The sequence below is a fragment of the Drosophila bipectinata genome, chromosome 2L (genome assembly GCF_030179905.1).
Source record: "Drosophila bipectinata strain 14024-0381.07 chromosome 2L, DbipHiC1v2, whole genome shotgun sequence".
Lineage (NCBI taxonomy): Eukaryota > Metazoa > Arthropoda > Insecta > Diptera > Drosophilidae > Drosophila > Drosophila bipectinata.
This window is the reverse complement of record NC_091736.1, coordinates 17,343,000-17,363,531: the sequence shown is the minus strand read 5'-3', so window position 1 is coordinate 17,363,531 and position 20,532 is coordinate 17,343,000. Positions and strand designations below refer to the sequence as shown.

The window sequence follows — 20,532 nt, the reverse complement described above, 5'->3', positions numbered from 1 at the left end:
ATGGGGACATTTTCATATGACTTGTCATCTGCTATGCTATTTCCACTGCATACGCAATTAAACAGATTATTGAAAGCCATTTCCCGAGCATTTCACCTCTTGAGTTTTCCCCATTTTCCGATCGCCGCTCTCCGCTCTCTCAGGCATTTTTGTCAATGGGATGCGGCGCGGGTGCCAAAAATATTGTCAGTCGAAATTGTTTTCTAGTGCGGTCGGTTGGTCGGCTTTCTTGGTTTCCTCCCCAGTGATCCGGTCTGATCTGCTCCACATCGCTCTGGCCAAGTGGATAACGCATATAGATCCGTCCATATAGCTCCGATATTTGTGCACATTTTCCAGCATTCGGTAATGGTGTTTTTCGTGTTTCACAAATCGCTGTCATGTGCCGGAGCCCGAGTCGGAATCTGCTGACACAAACGGTGACCCAATTCGAGGTGTTGACCACATTTTACGATTAGTGGCCATAACGGCTGAGTGGTTTGTTTATTTTGCTGTGCGACCGCACCAAAACGATTCCAAAAATGATTGCATAATTTAGTCTCGCGAGACGCACAACAAAAAGTTCGGTTCCTATTTCGTTTGTGATTCCAAATATCTTGAGCTAAGTCGCCGCCATGAAGAAACTGCATCTGGGTGCCAAGCACAAGGGCAAGTCCTACAAGCCCTTCAGGAACAAGAATCGGCGGGTAAGATCAGCTTGTCTGGCTAGACAACCGCCCCACCATTGCTTCGACCCCCTAATTCGTATCCCCCTTTTTTAATGTCGCGGCCCTGCCCCCGGCCCGGGACGATTTCGTATATTTTTATCCACTCGATCGCTCGCTGACTGCTCGCCCAGCCTGTCAGTCCGTTGTCGAGACCATTTAAATACATGTGAAGGCAGTGCCTACAGTGCGTATCAGTAATATGCCGACACAAGTGGCTACTAGGCGGATGAGTGATATTTTATTACTTATACGACTAGTTGGCATTCAGTGGAAAATCTTTTATAAATGTAATCCTACATATCGGTCAAGCACTGTACGTTTATTTTGTTTTATTTTTTATTTTCTTCTCTCGCCTCTCAGAGACACTTTAAGGGGACTAGCCTCTCGGGGCTAGACCAAAATCTTACTCATTACTCATCTATGAGATCTGCACGGCATGGTTGCGAAACCCCAGTCAATGTTGATACTTTGCGGCTCTCGTAAACAATCTGCAAGATTCTCGGGTTTCCCCAAGCATTCTCCCATTATTTGTTTAGGTTTCTTTTTTTTCTGGCTAAAATGATGCATTTAGTTCTTAATATAAATGTTTTATGGCCCAAGCACATGGCGAATTTATTGCATTTTCAAATAATATAATTTAAACAACAATCTGTGACTTCGTTCCGGCCAAGAGATCAATAAAAATAAACAATAAATACCTGAAAACCCCTTCAGAGACCGCTGACACCGCCTATATGGGGCAGGTGAGGCGTAATCTGCTGACTGGCGGTCATCGAGAGTGACGGGAAGGAAACGGGCTGACCATGAAAAATATTTGCCCGGGGGGTGGGGCGGAATAGTTGCACTGGAATCTTGCAGAGCAGAGCATTGACCCACCCGCAACTGGCAAAACAAATGGGTGGTGGCGGTGGTGGTGTGGTTGGGGGCTTTGGAATGGCAAGCAAAGTTCATTACTAGTTGTGGGGCACTTTGATGGGGTCTTTGGGCAATCGGCGAAAGGTAAACAAAGAATCGACCCGAACCGAATGAACCCACCCTGCCACATGCCACATCCCATCACAATAAGAAAAGCAGAAAAAAATAAATAGAGTGGGGAGGGAAACCCTTTGTTTTTGGAATTGCCTTTTGAAAATGTGTAAACGCAAATTCGGACCGTTGCCCCGCGACCTTCCTTGTTAACTGTAAAAGTGGGAGAGTCGGTGGGTGAGTGTAAGGTTGTAGAATTCGGCGCAGGCGCATAACAAATGTGGAGAATTGGATCCTGCGCATGCCCTTGCTCTCTCTGGCTTTCTCTCTGTGGGGCATTTTGACATGTCATCTCTCTCCGCTGGCCTGGAAGTAATTTCTCTCGTGTGGCCTCTCGTTTCTTCCGCTGTCATTTTGAGTGAGGAAATGGAAAACGGAATGTTTACGTTGCGGGGCACAGTGGAATTTGGTTAATCCCTATTTTAATTAATCGAGCATAAAACAATAATTGCAGGACAATTTTTAATAAAATCAAAATAATAATTAAGCTATGATATGATCCAGATTAATAAGATCCTTATAATATTTTATCATACTATTAAAAAAAGCTCTTGTATTTATTATTTATAAATAAATTTCTATAATAAACTTATAGGCGTTTCTTCTTTTAATAAATTTTATTTTGAATTATAATTTATTCCCTTTAAACATTTAAAGGATTACAAATATTTCCAATTAAAAGATTCGAGTATTAAAATCCTTCCAACACTCATACGCCCCGTAGTCCGAAGTAGTGACAGCATCAAGCTGATGATTTTCCAAGTTTCTTTAGATTTTATGCCCCAAAAGTGTTGAAAAAGGAATGCAAAGCACTCTCCAGATTATAAAATAAGGGAATTGTCCTTTAAGACACTTAAGCCCTTCCGAGAGCATTCAAGGATTTGGCCCAACAGCTGTAACCCTTTTGGAACTGGCGGGCTTGCCAACAGGTGGACACCCCATCAGCACCCGCCCTCCACCCTTTGCGTCCGGAAAAGCGCTTGGTGCTATCGATTTTCCAGACGCACATCGCTGACCAGCGCGCTCATTTTACTACCGCGGGGAGTGGGCGGTTGGGGGGTGGTGGACCCTTTGGTGGCGCAAACAACTCCGGGCGCACAGTGGGCCCAAGACGAGTGTCTGCACTTGAAATCAAAATTTGTTTACATTCCGTTCGAATGTCTGTGTGTGTTTTTGATTTTCCGCCAGCCTGCCCGTGGCTGGGGGGGGTGGGGTGAGGGAATGTATTTTGTACAACATCGAACACAGTGAGTGGAGCATTTACGCACTGGAAGCAGGCGAGAAAACTCTACACGATTTTCCCGTGGCGGAGCAGACTTTTCGCCTTCCACATACAGAAACGATTCAGTTTTCAGTTTGCGTGCGGAGTAGAACCGTTTGAATGTCGGAAAGGCGTTTTTGTAGAATTCAAATAGAAAATAGGGGATATCTGAATCGAGTGATGTCCAGCCGTAGTTGCTTGTGAAATCGGGAAAAAAAGGATATAGTGGGAAATATCAAGGATTAGCGTAGAAATTAAAGAAAAACACGGCCACGCTCGAACTGAAATCACTTTTCGCGACCACCTCCTCTCGTCCTCCGCCCTCCTCCGCGAGTTTTCCAGTAGACTCTGTGTGTGTGCATATACCAGAAAAAAAAGTGATGTGAGCAGAGCGGAGAGCCGAGGAACGCGACTCGACGCCACTGACATAAATTCCTATTTTTAACTTCCCTGCGGCGATATCCCGACCGATACGGAATCAATTCGCCAGCCGTATGCAAATTGTGCTGAAATTAGTCCAGGAAAGCCCGCAGACCTGTGCGGAAATCCCTTCCAGTTAACAGTTTTTAACTTATTCTCTGGGCCCGTGGCTTCCAAACCGTTTTGACAATCGCCCCGTCTCAGTCGCACCCTCGCCCCAAGCCAGTGTGTGCGTGTGTGTGTGTGTTGGGGTCGGTGTTTATGTGTCAGTGTCAGAATCGGGTTCGTTTTGGCCCGATGATTACTATTGTCTAACTAAATCAAATATTGCCAATGTCAATGCTGAAAAGCCAGTCGAATCAATAAGCTGCAACAATAATTGCAAACTAATTTCCTGCCAAAAGTAGTGAGCTGTCGGTGCGCGAGTGATTTTATAATAAATTTTACACAATTACAAATCAATGCTGATCACAATCCAACTGATAGGATAGTCTTAGAGTCGTCTTCGATATTTTTATAAGAAAAAGCCACCTCAAGAAGAAAGTAACTGACACCTTTGGCAAATACGTAACCGTCTTGCCACCGTCTCACCGTCACAAGCACCGCTGTCACCATAACCACCGCCACCGGAAAATCCCTAATCATCCCACCAGCCGTTGGTGTGGGTGGTTGCTGCTCGTGCCGCCGCTGTTGTTGCACCGTGTCGTCACAAACATCAGCAAGATATCTTCGTTCGAAGAAGACTACCGGGCTGACAGGCCCATGGTGCAGCGCGCATCCTCCTCGGATGCACCCTCCGTACAGGGCGGCCATCATCGAGAGTCTCGATTTGGCCTTGGATACCCGTCCTACCAGAGTGGATACAACAAACTATTCACACAGGTGCTGAAAGAGGAAATATTGTTGAATCCTTGGGGGGTATTCTCTTTATCCCATACCTTCCCAATCATAATTAATTATAGATAAACCTTAATAATGTATACATTAAAAATGCTCTCCTAATTGATTTAAATAATCAATTTTTGGTCTTGAATCATTCCCAAATATTTAGCCTTCTCCATGGTCAGAATATGGTCCACATATTTACTACCAACTGTTGCGTTGTTCTGGCCAACAAAAGCAAAAACCATAAAAGCCAGACATTTGGGCTGCTTGGCGGCGGGCCAACTTAATTTGTTTGGATTTTCAGCTTACAGATGGTCGGAAAAATTAATTTTTCTTTAATGCATCCATCAAGGGGCACAGTAATCTCTTATATTGACCTTATTTTGTTGTATTTTTCAGGGTTCTGCCGACTCGAACTACTCACAACCGTCATCCGATCTGTCGCTAGACGAGGAAAAGGAATCGCTTCGGCGAGAAAAGGAACGTCAGGCCTTAAGCCAGTTGGATAAAGCGAGGGTGAGCTAAAATCCCATATACTTGTTACTTGGCAACCTTAGCTCGTCATTTTCGTGGATATACTTATTAAATTATTGCCAATTTCAGAGCAAACCAGTGGCGTTCGCTGTGCGAACCAACGTAGCATACGATGGCACCATTGACGACGACTCGCCCGTCCAGGGCGGAGCTGTTTCGTTCGAGATCCGGGAGTTCCTGCACATCAAAGAGAAGTACGACAATAACTGGTGGATCGGCCGGCTGGTCAAGGAGGGCTGTGATGTGGGCTTCATACCCAGCCCCGCTAAGCTAGACAACATTCGCATGCAGGTTGTACTTGGTTACTGAAACCATAATACACCCAATCTGAGTTACCTTTATTAATATTGCTTTTATGATTGTTTAGAACCAAACCAGACCCTCAAGACTGTATGGCACAAAGGGCTCGTCGAGCGGGAATCTTGGTGCGGGCGGACAAGCAGGTGCGGAGCCATCTCGAGGTAGCACACCCCCCACACCTGGTATGACACACATTTCATTCTCCTGATTTCTTTTTTTGTGAGGTTTTATTTCGTATCTATTTATCTATCTGTGAATCGAATTAATTTCAATCTGTATATTTTATTTATTCGCTGTCTTCAATGTAATGTGTTTTTATACTTTTGTAAAACGTCAACGAAGGCATTTCCTCTTCTCCAGAGGGGAAGTCCTTCGAGAGAGAGAGTGTATACTCCGCATAGGTCCAACTGAAGGATCCAGAGCCCGACTCGCGGCTCGTCGATGTAATTGCTGTAATATTGTAATTGGAGGCGTGTTTTTTATGTTTTGATTTCATTTGAAGCGAACCAAAAATCAGAGAACAAAAGTGGGCCAATCAAAATTCCCGTAATTTCGTAATTTTGTGTTTGATCTAATTATTATGAATCATGCGACATCCATAAAAAGAGTGCAACTTGCAATTTGTATGCTTATTGAGTTCACCTGGCAATTCGCTGCAAAAACCGAACCCAGTCCAGCGAAACGGTCAAGATATATCGGCCTAGAGCTAGACCTAGTTGTCCCGCATGTCGAATAGTCGAATTCTCCAGGATATCGGCACCCCTTCCAAATATAATATAAAAACCAAAAACCACAAAAGAAAACAATACACCAAAGTACACTCTTACAAGCTTGAATTAGGCACGTTACCTCTGTCCAAATCTAAGCTCCTCGCCTCATGGTCTGCTTGTGAATTTATCCCTAGCCAAGTGAACACTATTAACTGCACTGAAAAAAATCTCTTTTCGTCTAACACACACAAAATGCAACCAAAGATCCCTACAGTACAACACCGCGCAAGAAGAAAACAGGTTTGTCAATGTCTCTCATCAGATCAGATCCTCAGAAATCCATTTCAATCGCAGATCCTACCGCTAGTCGAGTAATCCTACAGGGTTGCAGGACAAGAAGAATAAATTGGTAAACAATTTGATACAGTTTTGAGGCCTATCCAGACCCGTTTAAAATTTAAATTATTCAAAAACTGTTTTGGAAACTATAAGAAAATCTTAACTATTCAAAGACATAAAAACACAGGAGACACAGCTTAAAATTGATTAGAAAACCACACTGTTCTATGTTGTGTAAAATCCTCGCTTTATGTAACTTTCAAATATAACTAGAACCCACTGCTAGAAATGTTATTAGAACCCGTTGTTAGACAAGTAACTAACTTAGTCATAGAGATATGTGTTAGATTATCATGTTCGAATAGATAAGATACATTTTAGGTAGAATCCTCACCCTCGAGAACAGCATTTACTGGTGCGTAGAGCAGATCCAAAAAAAGTTCAAAATCAATCCAAAAATTTAAAATCTAATTACCAACCTGGCACTACAAAAACACACGTCAAATTCCACAAAACACCAAGGATCAGATCGCTGATCTGACAAACTGTATATACTTACTAAACCACACGTGTCTTTAGTATTTAATATATATTATATTAAAATATATAATAAATTGGCCTAGCAATTCGTACTGATCGATCGCACTGGCTCGTACCAATCATAATCTCGCTCATCCGTTGCCATTATCTCGTCCTGTTTGCCATTGATACTAACGCTCAGGTGACGAATCAGATTCCATGGGACCAGGACGACATGGCAAGACTCCGCTGGCGACGCCGGCGAACAAGGAGAAGCGCAAGCCCTTCTTCAAGAAACAGGAGACGGCCAGTCCCTACGATGTGGTGCCCTCGATGCGACCCGTTGTCCTGGTGGGACCCAGCCTGAAAGGATACGAGGTAACGGACATGATGCAGAAGGCCCTCTTCGACTTCCTCAAGCACCGCTTCGAAGGCAGGATCATCATCACCCGGGTGATGGCCGACATTTCGCTGGCCAAGCGCTCCATCATGAACAATCCCTCGAAGCGGGCCATCATGGAGCGCTCCTCCAGCCGGAGCGATTGCCTCGGCAAGGTTCAGGAGGAGATCGAGCGCATCTTCGAGCTGGCCCGCTCCCTTCAGCTGGTCGTGCTCGATTGTGATACAATCAATCATCCGTCACAACTAGCGAAAACTTCATTAGCGCCAACAATAGTGTACTTAAAGATTAGCAGTAGTAAGGTAAGCTTCTAGATCCTTCTAATCCCTTCTAATCTCGAATTTTCATTATTTACTTTCTCTCCATAGGTTTTACAGCGTTTGATCAAATCACGCGGCAAGTCGCAGGCGAAAAACCTCTCCGTTCAAATGGTTGCCGCCGAGAAGTTAGCCCAATGTCCACCGGATATGTTCGATGTAATCCTAGATGAAAACCAGCTGGAAGATGCTTGTGAGCACATTGCCGAGTACTTGGAGGTGAGTTTTGTTAGGTGTCTTATGGATATTCTGCGCAATATGCATCTGATTCAAGAGAGCAGTACCTCAAACGATTTGTATTTTCATTTTCCATCATATTCATGCATAAAAATCTCAAACAATTATATTCGATCAATATTTTCCATGGAATCCCCCATTTTTAGGGGATCCCATCACAAAAAATGGACAAAAAATATAAAAAATATTTTTCGCTGTGGGCCATACATGGGAAATCACCATTTTTAAGGGATCCCATAATGAAAAATGGACAAAAAATCTCAAAAATATTTTGTCTCAGGATTTTGATGCAGAATGGTGGGGAATCGATCCAGAAATCGTTTAAGGTACTCCGATTGAGAATCGGATGAGAATTGGAGAAGATATAGCCATCGCTGTGGACCATATAAGGGAAAACCCCATTTTCAAGGGATCCATCATGAAAAATGGACACAAAATCTCAAATATATTTTGTCTCAGGGTTTTGATGCAAAATGGTGGGGAATCGATCTAGAAATTGTTTAAGGTACTTCGCCTGAATTGGAAACTGGAGAAGACATAGTCTTTACTGTGGGCCATATAGGCACCTATATCTGTCATACTGCGGCTGTATTAAAAAATTACGTATACGCACAGTTGGCTTAAAAAAAATTTTCTTATACAAATAAATGGCAAAATTGTATTCTTTAATGTAAACAATTTTATTACAGACTTACTGGAAGGCCACACATCCGGATATACGAGCAGTGCCGCCCATCGCCCGCCCCCTGCCTCAGGAGGCCTCGCCCTCCGCCGATCCGACACGTCTGGGACCGACGCCACCAGGTAAAGCCACACCTGCCCGCCCGCTCGGGCTCATCCAAGGTCGCATTGCCATTCTCATAAACGCGAATCCACCCAGCCCCCCGATAACATACGAAAATTCAACGAAATCAATATCGATATCGAAATCAGAGTCACCCATTGCCCCATTGAAGATGATCCAAGCCCCCACCCATTACACACATATCTATCAGTGTATATATCCATATATGTACATGGCTATTGTATGTATATCGATATCAGATCAGCGTAAAACGATTTTCATTTGCTTCTCAAACATACTTACTCAACACTATTATACAAAATACAATTCTAAAAATGTGTCTTTCTCAAATTCAAATTCCCATGACTGTACCAATAAACCAATCGATTCTCGTTCTGGTTCTCTCTTCCCCTTTCAATATCCGTCTCTGAGCAGTAGATGGCGAGGAGTTTATCGATGAGCAGGATCCCAGGATGGGGATGTCCGGCGGAGAACGTGAGGGTAGTCGAGAGAGGGACCGCGGGAGCAGGGAACGGGAGCGGGAAAGGGACAGGGAGCGAGACTACTGGGATCGGGAGTTCAACCGGGATCGCAGCTCCAAGGAGCGGGAAAGGGATCTGGAGTGGGAGCGGGAGCGGGCTCGCGAGTGGGAGAGAGAGCGGGAACGAGATTGGGATAGAGAGTTCGATTGGGACCAAGGTAAATTTCATTTCTACTCTTTGCTTTCCTTTCTTTTCGTTTCCGTTTCCGTTTTTACCAATACTATTTTAACTGTAAATTCTTGCCTCAAGATTGGAAATTGTATTTTAAAGAAAACTTGTATGGGTCCTGTACTTTCACTTAAAGTCTAGATAGTAAAATAATCGAATAGAAGTGTATCTATGAGTCCAGAAGTAGTCACCGAAAGTAGCTACTGTTTCCCACATCTCCACTCCATCCATCGATTGTATGTAGCTACAGATCATGGCATAATATACATCGTATTTGCAAATCCCGCTTTCTAGAGACACCTTGTGTATATACAGCGACTCCGGTACCCTAAACTTTCATTTTATTTTTCATCTATTATTCTTTTGTGGCCACACACTTTACAGCATTCACAGCACGCGACATACCCGGTCCCTTTTCGACTATGCTATAAACCAATTGAATTTCAAATCCAACCACCAACAAGACCAACACTAAAAGCGACATCAACTCAACAAAGTACAAAGCCAAAGACAAATCGTATCCGAAAAAACCAAATCAAATGGAATAAGTAAAGCCCTCACCGACCGACCATCTCCGACGATCTCCACAAGTACAACTCTTTGCCCAGAATCTCAGTTGAGATCCAGAAAATTCTTAGAATCCCTCTAACTTTAGCTCAACTAAGATTTCCACTTTGCTGTTTGAGTTCTACTAACCGACTAATCTAATAGCGATATCAACGATATCAGATACCCCCAGCGCTTCTATCGAACATCCGACATCAATCGAAACAATCGATCACCAATCGAATACATCTTTTCGTTTGTCTCCACCGACTGATCTGTACTCTGTACTTGTTTTGTAGTTACTCCGGGTGTTGTGCGCCTCTAAACTGCCGCGAACTTCGCCACCTTCTTCTACTCGTTTTTCACATTCTTCCGGGTGTTTTCAACTCAATTATATAATAGATTTACCTGTTGTGTTCCGTTGTTGTCGATCCTTATGTTTTCATCATACCAAGTTACCAATAGAAATTAAAAACAAAATATTCATCCAATTATTTAGATCTGGTTTAGTGAGTACTACACCTCCCGTGATGTGTTCTTGTGTTACATATTCATTTATTTTAGTTAACTCTAATAATGCCGTCCTGAAACTATCCCTGGAACCCATGCCACGCAAAAAGTATGCTAGGGTTTTCATTTCTTTTGTTTTTTGTCCTTTTTCTTTTTTGAAAACCTATAAATATTATAGAATAGGAGTAAAATAAAGATAAATATATAATAAAAATTAAGTTTTTCGTTACTTAGGTATACGATTCAGTTTAAATTAGTTTTTAGAAACTTTAAAGAACAAAAAAAAAAATGTTAAAAAAATTTTTATTATAGTTTTACATTTCTAAATAAGTTGCCAATTATCTTAATTTTGACGTATTTCTTAGAAAGTATTTACAAAGATTAATAGGTTCCTACGATATCCTAGGCTTCTAAAGAAAAAAAAGAAGATATTGTAATAATTCTCTTTTACTTTTAATTTTAAATTAAATTAAATAAAAATCAATTTCCCTGTAAATGAAACCTGTAGCTCCAGGTATTAAAGAGAACTCTACACCCCACTCTATCTATATGCAGCCCTATTTCTGATGGCCCCGTTTGCCTTGGCCTGATGACCTGACCCCCTTTTATCGCCTATAATGACCCCTGACCTATTTGAATGCTTTAGTTCTGGTTTTGTTATTTTGGTTTCTCGTTACAATTTTCAATGAACCGCCCCTAATTAACATCTTGACTAATTGCCTGTGTTGGCCATTTTGCAGGAGGAACCTCTTACCATCACAGCCGCCGTCAGCCGACCTCGGTGCGCCACCAGGAGCGAGGAGGTGGTGTGGGCGCCGGCGGCGGCTACGAACGGGACCGTGACCGAGAACGGGACCGCGAGCGGGAACGGGAAAGAGAGCGGGAGCGAGAGCGTTACGAGCGACGGGAACGGGACCTCATGCACTACGACCTCAATAGCGACGAGCTCCTGGACGAACGGAACTTCGAGTATCCCGCCATGCGCAGCGGTCCTAGCGGCGCCTCCCACCACGGCCACCTATCCCGGGGTGGTCGGCTGCTGGACGACCAGGACTTCGATCGCGAGGAGGCGCACCTCAGGATGAGCAGCTCCCGCTATGGCCCCTCGACGCGGATCGACGACCCAAGAGACCTGCCGCGCGGCGCCACCGTTGTCGATCGCGATGAATACAGTCCGCACAGAGGTGGTGGGAGTAGTAGGAGAATGCTGAATGCCATGTAGGAATCGTGGATATAGGGGTGGGATCAGATCGATGCGAGAGTGCCAGGTTTGATGGAAGCACGCGACAATAGTTTTGATCTTGACACGATACACCACCGCCACCAGCCTCAGTCTCAGTCTCAGCCTCCGCTCCAGTCTCAGTCCCACCGGCACCCGCATTCCTTGCCCATGTCCATGCCCATGTCCTATTCCCGAGCCAAGCCACGACCTCAGTCCCTGCCCAGGCAGTCGTCGCTGCCCACCACCACCACGACGAGCCGGCCCTCAATGGCGTTCCTGCCGCGCCAGTACAGCCTGGACCCTCAGTGGCTGTCCTCTTCGTCGACTTCTGCCGGTCCTACCGCCATGGGTCAGCCCCGATCTCGGCGAGAGCTCTTCCCGTTGCGCCACCAGCCGCAGTCGTTTACCCAGACCCGGTCCCATAGCCAGTATATGCCGGCACCGCGGTACGATCCCCAGTCCCATGGTCACGCCCCGTCCCAGTATCGCTACACCGTGCAGGACACCTCCTTCGCCCACCCGCCACGTTCGCTGAGGGAGGAGTTCCTCAGCCCCACCATGAGCAAGGTCGAGGCTGTCACGCACGCCATTCGCAACAAGATAATCGTGGAGGAGGACGAGGAGGACATCCTGAGCACGGATCGGTTTTATTAAAGAGATTTCAGTCCGCCCCAGTCACCCCGCTTCGGTTCGGTTAGGATGACTTTTTTTGGGGGGCAGGGCAGGTTAGCAAAAGCAAATTGCAGCAGTGCCAAAACACAAACACACATTTGTAAATGTTCCATTCGGTAGCCACTACACGATACACACACGAGTACACTGACAAAAAAACACTCGGAGAAACACAGAGAGATGTGAGCGTTGAAAGCCAGGAGAACCAGAAGCAGCCCAATGCCAAGTGGGGCCTTATGTGTCTTAAATGCTATATAGCTAAGTGTAATCAGATTTTATTTAAATAATGTGAATTTAAATTAAATGGTCTAAGCCTAATGTTAAGCTAGTGACAGATGACAGGTCCCGTTAAAAGGAAGTTAATGATTAAAAGGAGCAGCCCGCAGCCACCCAACAATATTTGTTGGCACCCACAATGGGTCTTGTATTTGTTATGCAATCGATTGACTAAGTACATACATAAGTGTCAGCTTTAATAATTTAGTGAACGTGTCTTAATCTAAGTCAAGCCACACACACAAGCACACCCACAAGAACACACAACACACACACTCCGTTGACTGTGAACCGATTGAAATCTCTTTAATCTCAAATCGATGTCTGAAACTCCCAATCTAAATTGAAACCCTTGCTAGAATGCAATCAATCATAAACATTTCTTAAGCCCACAATTCCAGATGCTATCATCATAGAGTCGGGAACAGTGCTTTATAAAAGCAACTTCCAGTCCATCATATATTTTTTGAATAGCCACGTAATATCATCTTTGAGAAGTTCAACACCTGCTAGTAAGAATATTCTAACATTTCTATATTTTAAATCTTGAGTAGCACTGTCCCTCAGTCATTAACTTCTCCAACTGCAATACTTTCTTCGACCTAGATACCTTGTTGCACCATATCATGCCACACACCTGCCAAAAAGCGCACAGTCCGCGGCTGCAATGTTGGATTGCCCGCGAACAAGCCTCCAGCCAGGGTCAGGGTACAAGAAAGAAAATCCTGACCCCGGCTTGGGTATAGCGATTTAAACTACCAGTGCCTTATTAACCATCAAATCGAGTATCTCAGAAGCACACACCACTCCTCCCAGGATCCCGAAAGTAGATCATTCGAAACACACCCCCACATCGTATGCGTCAAAATTATTGTTCAAGGTTTGTTGTTAGTTAAAAATCGTAATGTCGAGAGACGAGAATCGTTGATCTGGCCCATTCCGAGCGAGCAATCCTTTTACAATTCCAACCACCATGCTAAATTATGTCGAACCCTACAACTATGAACCGCACTGCATTCAAATCGATCGCCACCACCTGGAGTACGTATTGAAGAGTATAGCTATTTGATCTGTAAGCACTCCTGCAGAACCCATCCTACTGTCCAAAGACTACACTGATAGAAACCGAAATTACTGGGGAACGTAGTCGGTGAAATGGTGCACTCCTACGTAGAAGACAGACCATGCCAGGCCATGGTCCGATAAACAAATATTTAAAAGAATCTAGTACTTTTTGATATAAGAGATACAAGGTGATATAATTACAATTTTTGAAAAACACACGATACATAGAATTGTTACAAAATATTTGGAAAGTATCTGAAAATGACATCCACCAAAGAAAATGCTCAGAAATCAGGCAGGTTATTTTAAAAATCAAAAAAAGGTGACTATCATACATGTAATTGGTAAAGCTGTCTTTCGAAATTCGTATTCCTGGGGATTGTATTTATGCTCTTCCCTGCCGATCGAGAGCTTGGGCTTATGGATTCAGGGATGGGGTTGGTCAAGGCACTGGGGTTGCTTTAAAAAAAGAGCAGAAAAAATTATATAACAAATAAAAACCAAAGAACGAAAAGCAACATACGATACGCAAGCACTTCTTGTAAAAAGTGGAAAACAAATATGATCTATGTATTAGCTATACCTAAATGAAATATTACTTTTTAATACTAGCATAAAGTTGAGAAATATAACTAGATACGATCCTTTGGTGTTAAGAAGGAGACAAACGGAATACTAAGTTAAAAAAAACAACAACAGTTGCGAGTGTGTAGTTAAGAAAATTGCACATAATTCACAGAACTGGTAATTCGATATATATATATATTAATATAATATAAATGGATACACACATATATAAAAGTACATAGAGATTTATACATGAGTATGTGCGTTCTTACCATAATTAACAAAATTTAAACCGATACAGATACATCAGCCGGCATTTTGTAAGCGTAAAAAACAGAAACCATAAAATCATAAAAACAAAATACTAAAACTATAAAACTAATAGATAATCCCAGTTAAAGGAAATGTAAAGCGAACTTTGCCACAAACATTTCATCAGATTTGATAGGAATATGTTGATGATATTTTGTAAGATGCCTTAAATTTCTAAACTCGAATTTTTTTTTTTCGATAAAACTTCAGAAAGTTAAACTTGATAAATTCACAAATTCCAGTACATAACCTTCTGATCGGATGGACAAAAATGTCCCCAGGGCTCGCTGCCCGCATAAATTTTTGAACCAAAAAATATTAAAACAATGAAAACAAAAACAAACTGGTTTGCTTATAATATATAGCAATTTTTTTGTAATAATCAATTCTTATTTCCATTTAATAAAACATAAAAATACTAAAGCCAATCAATTTAAATTTGTAGACACTCTTAAAAAAACTCAAACACAAAAATGCAAACAAATTTTATAGCAAAATACCGAAATCTTAAAAAGAATACGCCTATATATAATTAAATTTAGCGGTAACAACTTCTCTACTTTTCAAGCCACTTTAGTAAAAAATAAAATGATTAAAGCAACTTCGGCAGGTCGAAGTTCTTATACCCTTGCAATTTTATTAAATCCTTGATCGATTCTATAATGCCAATAGTAAAGACTTGTTGAAATCATCAGACCAATGAAAGGATAATAGATAATTTTGAATTTAATGCCTTCTGCAAGGGTATAATTAAAGTTGAAGCAAACCTTTATTTTTTCGCCTAATTCCAAATGTTAAGCAGAAGAAGAAATTTGAAAATCTGTTTGACAAAAGCACGCCTGAGAATTCCCTAATCAATAATTCTAATGGAAAATATTATGATTAATCAAGAAGTTCCCCCACAAAAGGCCCAACACAAAATAATAGTGGAAATATCAATCCAAATCCCAATTTATATTAAATATTTTATACATGCAAAAAAAAAATATACATAATGTAAAAACAAAAACATTAAAATAATGTGAAAACCAGTAATTTAAATCCAATCAACAATTTCCAAGAGTTGTATGTAAATAGTTTATGATATTTGAATTTGTTATGAAAATATTTAGTTAATGAACTTTGTAATATTCTTATTTTGAATGGATCAGAAGATTTTCTGCCGCCATTTGGTTTTTGTTTAATTTTCCGCCTTCGATTGTTGTTCTCCGTATGTTTTTGGAAAATACGTAGTTAAATGAAAGCTAAATTGCAAATAAAAGCAAATACAATAAAAATATTGAAAATATGAAATACAATTTTTACTAATGGGGGTTGGCATATAAAAATGGTATGTTTTTTGCCCCGATAACACCAATGGGTTAATGTTGTTGTTTTTAATGCCAAACCGAATCGCGTTTGAAAAACAACTTGAGGCACAGACACACTCACAAAAATAAGACCTGTAGGTGTGGAAGAGAGACCCCAAGAGAGGGCGATCATTGGGGCTGTGGGGCATGATATGGACTCTCTTTCCTGCTCATTCCAGGCGGTTATCAACCGAAAAACACAAACAACGAACAACGATCGCCTGCATTGGGGCCGAAGCTTTCAAAGTCAGGTTCGATGGCCGGTCGTGCTCGCTCACCAAGTCACTTCCATTTGTCTGCTCAGCAGTGCGAAACGTGCAAAAAGTGATTGGCGAAAAATTAAATTATTAAATTCAAATACCCAGTACATCAGCCCATCAGAAATAAAATTGAAAGTATGCCTCTAAAAATTAAGAACGTTCTGGTCTGCGATGCGGTGGACAAGTCGTGTGTCGAGCTGCTGGAACAGCATGGCATTAATGTAAGTTACTGCAATTCCCTCCGGCGACAAGTGGGGAAGGGAAAAAACGATTACACCCATACAAGTGCGGGAAAGTACAGTGGTCTCTCTTCAAAATGAATAGGGATATTATATAGAAAATTATATGGCTTAGCTTGGACGAAATTAAGTCTTTAACAACATGCAATAAAATCAAATGTATAAATTCAAAGCAAGCCATCAAGACCGCACTGTCTTCTACTTAGTAATCTTTCAATGTGCTTAGGTGGTAGACAAACGTAATATACATACTTGCATTTAATTGATTGCACAATTTAATCAACGTTGTTTACCATTTATTTTTCGACTAGGTTACCTACAAACTGAAACTCCCCGTGGAGCAGCTATGCCAGGAAGTGAAGGTAAGTGGCTTAAGGATAACTCTCACAGGAGCACAAAAAATATGTAAGAATGCACTCGTAAGAGAAAATCCTGTGTAATTGAAAGCTTTTGATTCAGACTCGAGTGCGGCTTTAGATTCTGTAATCTGTAAGTGAGAAATGGAAAAACAATATCTGTTTGTGAAAAGTGATTACATAATACTACCTGCATAGCAACTTGGCGGTACTACAATGTAAATTATCAGCAGTATTCATTTGGCCTGGCATTCAAATAACAATTTCTTAATAATTATAAACAGATCAATAGCCATAATCCGATGTAATTAAAATTAATCTGTCTCACACACTCTCCATTCTTTTTGCTTATTAGTTTTTTTGTTGGGAATTGTAATTAGGATTTGAAATAAAAGGAATTTAAATGGGGATTAAAACAGATAAATTGGATGAACAATATTTTTTCGAGTGACTCCCTAAAATGTTTTTTTTTTCCTTTTTCATTCAATGTTTAAACAGACCCATTTCAGAAATATTTTTGGTTACTTTTAATTGACATGATTTCACAGTTTTAATTGAAAATCAAAACAAACCATCAAACAAACCGACTGACATGGAATATAAACTGAAATTAAACGAAAATATGTGCCATTCAACTTAAAGCGATAAACACCCGACACGAGATGCTAGACATTATTATCACCATTTTATATTGGAAGTAATCTAAAAAGTTCTTATCAAATCAATTGTTCATCAGACCATGTTTGCTCAACATTAACCATGTTATTCTAAGCGGTACCAAAAATTTCTGGAAATGGCCAATAAACCGTATTGGTAATTCAACTCCCATAAAACTGGAAGTTGGCCTCGATAAACAAACCAACTCTCTTCCGAGAAATAAATAATTATGGGATGCCTATGGGATGCAATTGCTAATAAAAAACCCTCTTCGACCTAAGAATTTTGTAAATAATTTTATTGAAGCAGCTGCTAATTGCTTAAATTTATTCATTTTGTAGAACTTTGATGCGGCCATCGTTCGCTCGGATACGAAAATAACCGCGGAAGTCCTGGCCGCCGGAGCTGGCAGTCTTAAGGTTGTGGGCCGTGCCGGGGCGGGCGTTGATAACATCGATGTCCCTGCAGCGACGGCGCATAATGTCGTTGTCCTTAAGTAAGTGCCCACGTAAGCCCTGGGTGCACTCAGGCCGACAAAGGGATTTTAAGCTACACTGTGAATATATTTCTAAAAAAAAAGATCTATTTATTAGATTCTGTACCAATATCCATACACAAGCTAACTTATTGAACCAAAACCTACTGAGAATTTAATTAAAATCCCAACCAAAATTTTAATAATTCATTTCACAGTGCTAAGCTTATTTTTCCCAATATCAGAAATAATTATGCGCATTCTGAAACGCGGGATTGGCTGCTGGTATCGCATCGTAACCTCAGACCCTGGCCAGAATCATGACTTGGGTCAATTGACGTCGTTTGACACGCATAATTAAGGGACTCCCGAATCTCCACAAAGGGAATTCACAGTCGGGATGCAGGATGCTGGCACCCCACCCCCATTGCCAAGGATACGGGAGGCGAGCGCGAAAATTGCCATATTTTTCGCTCTAGCTGCTCCTGTATTTGTTTTTTTTTTTTTTGGAAAAGCATTTGCATAATGCTGTCTAGTCACAACAAACGACACCCCCTTGCCACTCTATTTTAGCCACTGTCTATCACAGAGTATTTAGGGAATGTTTAACTAAAGTCTCGTCTCGGCGCTTTCAGCACTCCGGGTGGCAATTCCATTTCGGCCTGTGAGCTGACGTGCATCCTAATTGGCGCCCTGGCCCGCCCCGTCGTTCCCGCCGGCCAGAGCATGAAGGAGGGTCGCTGGGACAGGAAGCTCTACAGCGGCACCGAGCTGTACGGAAAAACACTGGCCGTCCTTGGACTGGGCAGGATTGGACGTGAGGTGGCCATTCGCATGAAGACCTGGGGCATGAGGGTGAGTCCGCACTCCTTAGTGGAGCTTATTTAATTCAGGTGTAACCCTAAATCACGGCTGAGTGTTTTCCAGATTATTGGATACGATCCCATTACCACGGAGGCGGAAGCCAAGGCGGCGGGCATCGAGAAAATGACTCTGGAAGAGATCTGGCCCTTGGCGGACTACATTACAGTGCACACGCCCCTGATTCCGGCCACCAGAAGTAAGTAATGATATTAATAACAACTATTATGAGTCCATTCTCCATTGGCAACATATTAAATTCTAAAGTTTAAATGAAATTTATTTACCATCGCAGATCTCGTATCCTCGGAAACCCTGGCCAAGTGCAAGCAGGGCGTCAAAGTTGTCAACGTGGCCCGCGGAGGCATCATCGATGAACAGGCCATCCTCGACGGCCTGGAGTCTGGCAAGGTGGCCGGAGCTGCCTTCGACGTTTATCCCGAGGAGCCGCCAAAGTCTGCGGTTACCAAGGCCCTTATCAGCCACCCAAAGGTGGTGGCCACTCCCCACTTGGGGGCCAGTACCGCGGAGGCCCAGGTCCGTGTGGCTGTGGAGGTGGCGGAGCAGTTCATTGCCCTCAACGGAACATCTCCAAAGTACACCAGCTATGCCGGCGTCATCAACAAGGATGCTCTGGCCCACTATCAGTAAGAAATAACGAATTTTGAAACTTAATTAAGCTTGGAAAAAGGAGCCAATAGTTCAGCATTTACTCGACTAAGTTTACAAGCCTATTGTATATAAATAAACTATATAAAGCTTCTGAAAACTATAAGAAAATTGTTTATTTATGTGTCTGGCTAAAAATAGCCAAATCACCCGGATGACTCCCACCTGCATAACTCCCACATTTGTCACTCCTTTCACAGGATTCCTCTTAATTCCTAAAGCCCTTTAAGGACGTTGGCCGGCAATCACAACTAGCCGCTGGGAGAATTTTTTATGTGGTGTTTATACTGCAAGCCATGGAAAAACACAGTCCGCCCTGGAACTTTTTCCGGCCCCCGGCTGTTTACTTAACCCTCAAGCGACCATGAGACCCTCCAACGGTATCAACATTTGCAGTTTTCTGTTCATTGTCTTGTGTAAATGTTTTTATGTGGATGTTTTAAAAAGGGGGCTTTGTATATATATAAAATGCAGAATTCTCATAAACTTAAATGTTAATTATTCTGTTTGGCCACGCGAGTTTAAATGGAAAATTCCATGCACCTGCTGATTGCCAGAAAGTTTTCCATTTCAATAGTTTTAATAAACTTTTAATAAACTCTGAGCTCTATAACTATCATTAAGTGGGTTTAATGGCTGGAAAAGCTTTTAAATCTAATATCTAGCATCTACAAATATTTCTAAGAAAACTCTCTTCACTCTCTCTGCAAAATTTAATTCCCCTGAAAGATGAAAAGTTTCCGGCCACATTCAATAAAATCCAATCAGTTTTTCAATTTGAATGGGAATTGTGTTTAAAGTTCTATAGAAATGTCTGTTGGCGGACAACTTCTGACAATTCTGATTTCACGTCTGAACGAAAATAAATGTGTCATTCTATAAAATGTTTATCACATTATCATATTAATCTCCACCGGCTTCCGTATTCAGGCATTCTGGCAATTCATATTTTCTGCATGAAGGAAACTTCAACTTGTTGCCCATTTCCCAGCTTTTGTCGAACGTATTATTATTATTTGACAAGGAGAAACGAAAAACTTCCTTTTAAGCTGCTCAAAAGGTAAAACGGAATCGTCATGGTCCCAAATGTGTCTACCATCCACTCCAAGGAGGAGGAAGATTCATTTGGTTGCGAGGAAAACAGGACACAGGAATCATCCCAGCAAGAGTTAAAATTCAATTTTTGCTCCTGCTTGGCCTGGCCTACCTTTGTTACCAATCAGCTTAACTGGAATCACATTTTTGAGCCACCATGGAAATTGAACTTAGGTCTTTGATATGGATTTCTTTCAAGGGAATGGGAATTAGAAAGGGGCATTGTCTTTAAGAGTATAGAAGAATACTAAA

General features: G+C 42.0%; 2 protein-coding genes across 6 annotated transcripts; both read left to right on the top strand.

Annotated features, from left to right (window-relative positions):
- Window positions 1-358: 358 nt before the first annotated feature.
- Ca-beta (Calcium channel protein beta subunit) lies at window positions 359-15,570 on the top strand. Of its 5 annotated transcripts, XM_017251723.3 has the most exons (10): window positions 359-686; window positions 4,699-4,815; window positions 4,903-5,124; window positions 5,201-5,315; window positions 6,904-7,403; window positions 7,470-7,637; window positions 8,345-8,459; window positions 8,875-9,138; window positions 10,946-11,425; window positions 11,630-15,570. In XM_017251723.3, exons 1-10 carry the CDS (start codon window positions 615-617, stop codon window positions 12,079-12,081), a joined length of 2,505 nt encoding a protein of 834 aa, XP_017107212.2. In that variant the 5' UTR covers window positions 359-614; the 3' UTR covers window positions 12,082-15,570. The 5 variants fall into 5 exon arrangements, 3 of the variants coding, with proteins under 3 accessions (XP_017107212.2, XP_017107209.2, XP_070133048.1); XR_011441949.1 differs by lacking the exons at window positions 8,875-9,138; window positions 11,630-15,570 and adding an exon at window positions 9,534-9,739 and having other exon boundaries at window positions 362-686; window positions 10,946-11,038; XM_017251720.3 differs by lacking the exon at window positions 359-686 and adding an exon at window positions 3,074-4,296 and having other exon boundaries at window positions 10,946-11,721.
- A 375-nt stretch (window positions 15,571-15,945) lies between these two features.
- LOC108132229 (D-3-phosphoglycerate dehydrogenase) lies at window positions 15,946-19,296 on the top strand. The gene is made up of 6 exons (XM_017251556.3): window positions 15,946-16,149; window positions 16,479-16,529; window positions 17,522-17,676; window positions 18,291-18,510; window positions 18,583-18,715; window positions 18,812-19,296. Exons 1-6 carry the CDS (start codon window positions 16,066-16,068, stop codon window positions 19,165-19,167), a joined length of 999 nt encoding a protein of 332 aa, XP_017107045.2. The 5' UTR covers window positions 15,946-16,065; the 3' UTR covers window positions 19,168-19,296.
- Window positions 19,297-20,532: the final 1,236 nt, after the last annotated feature.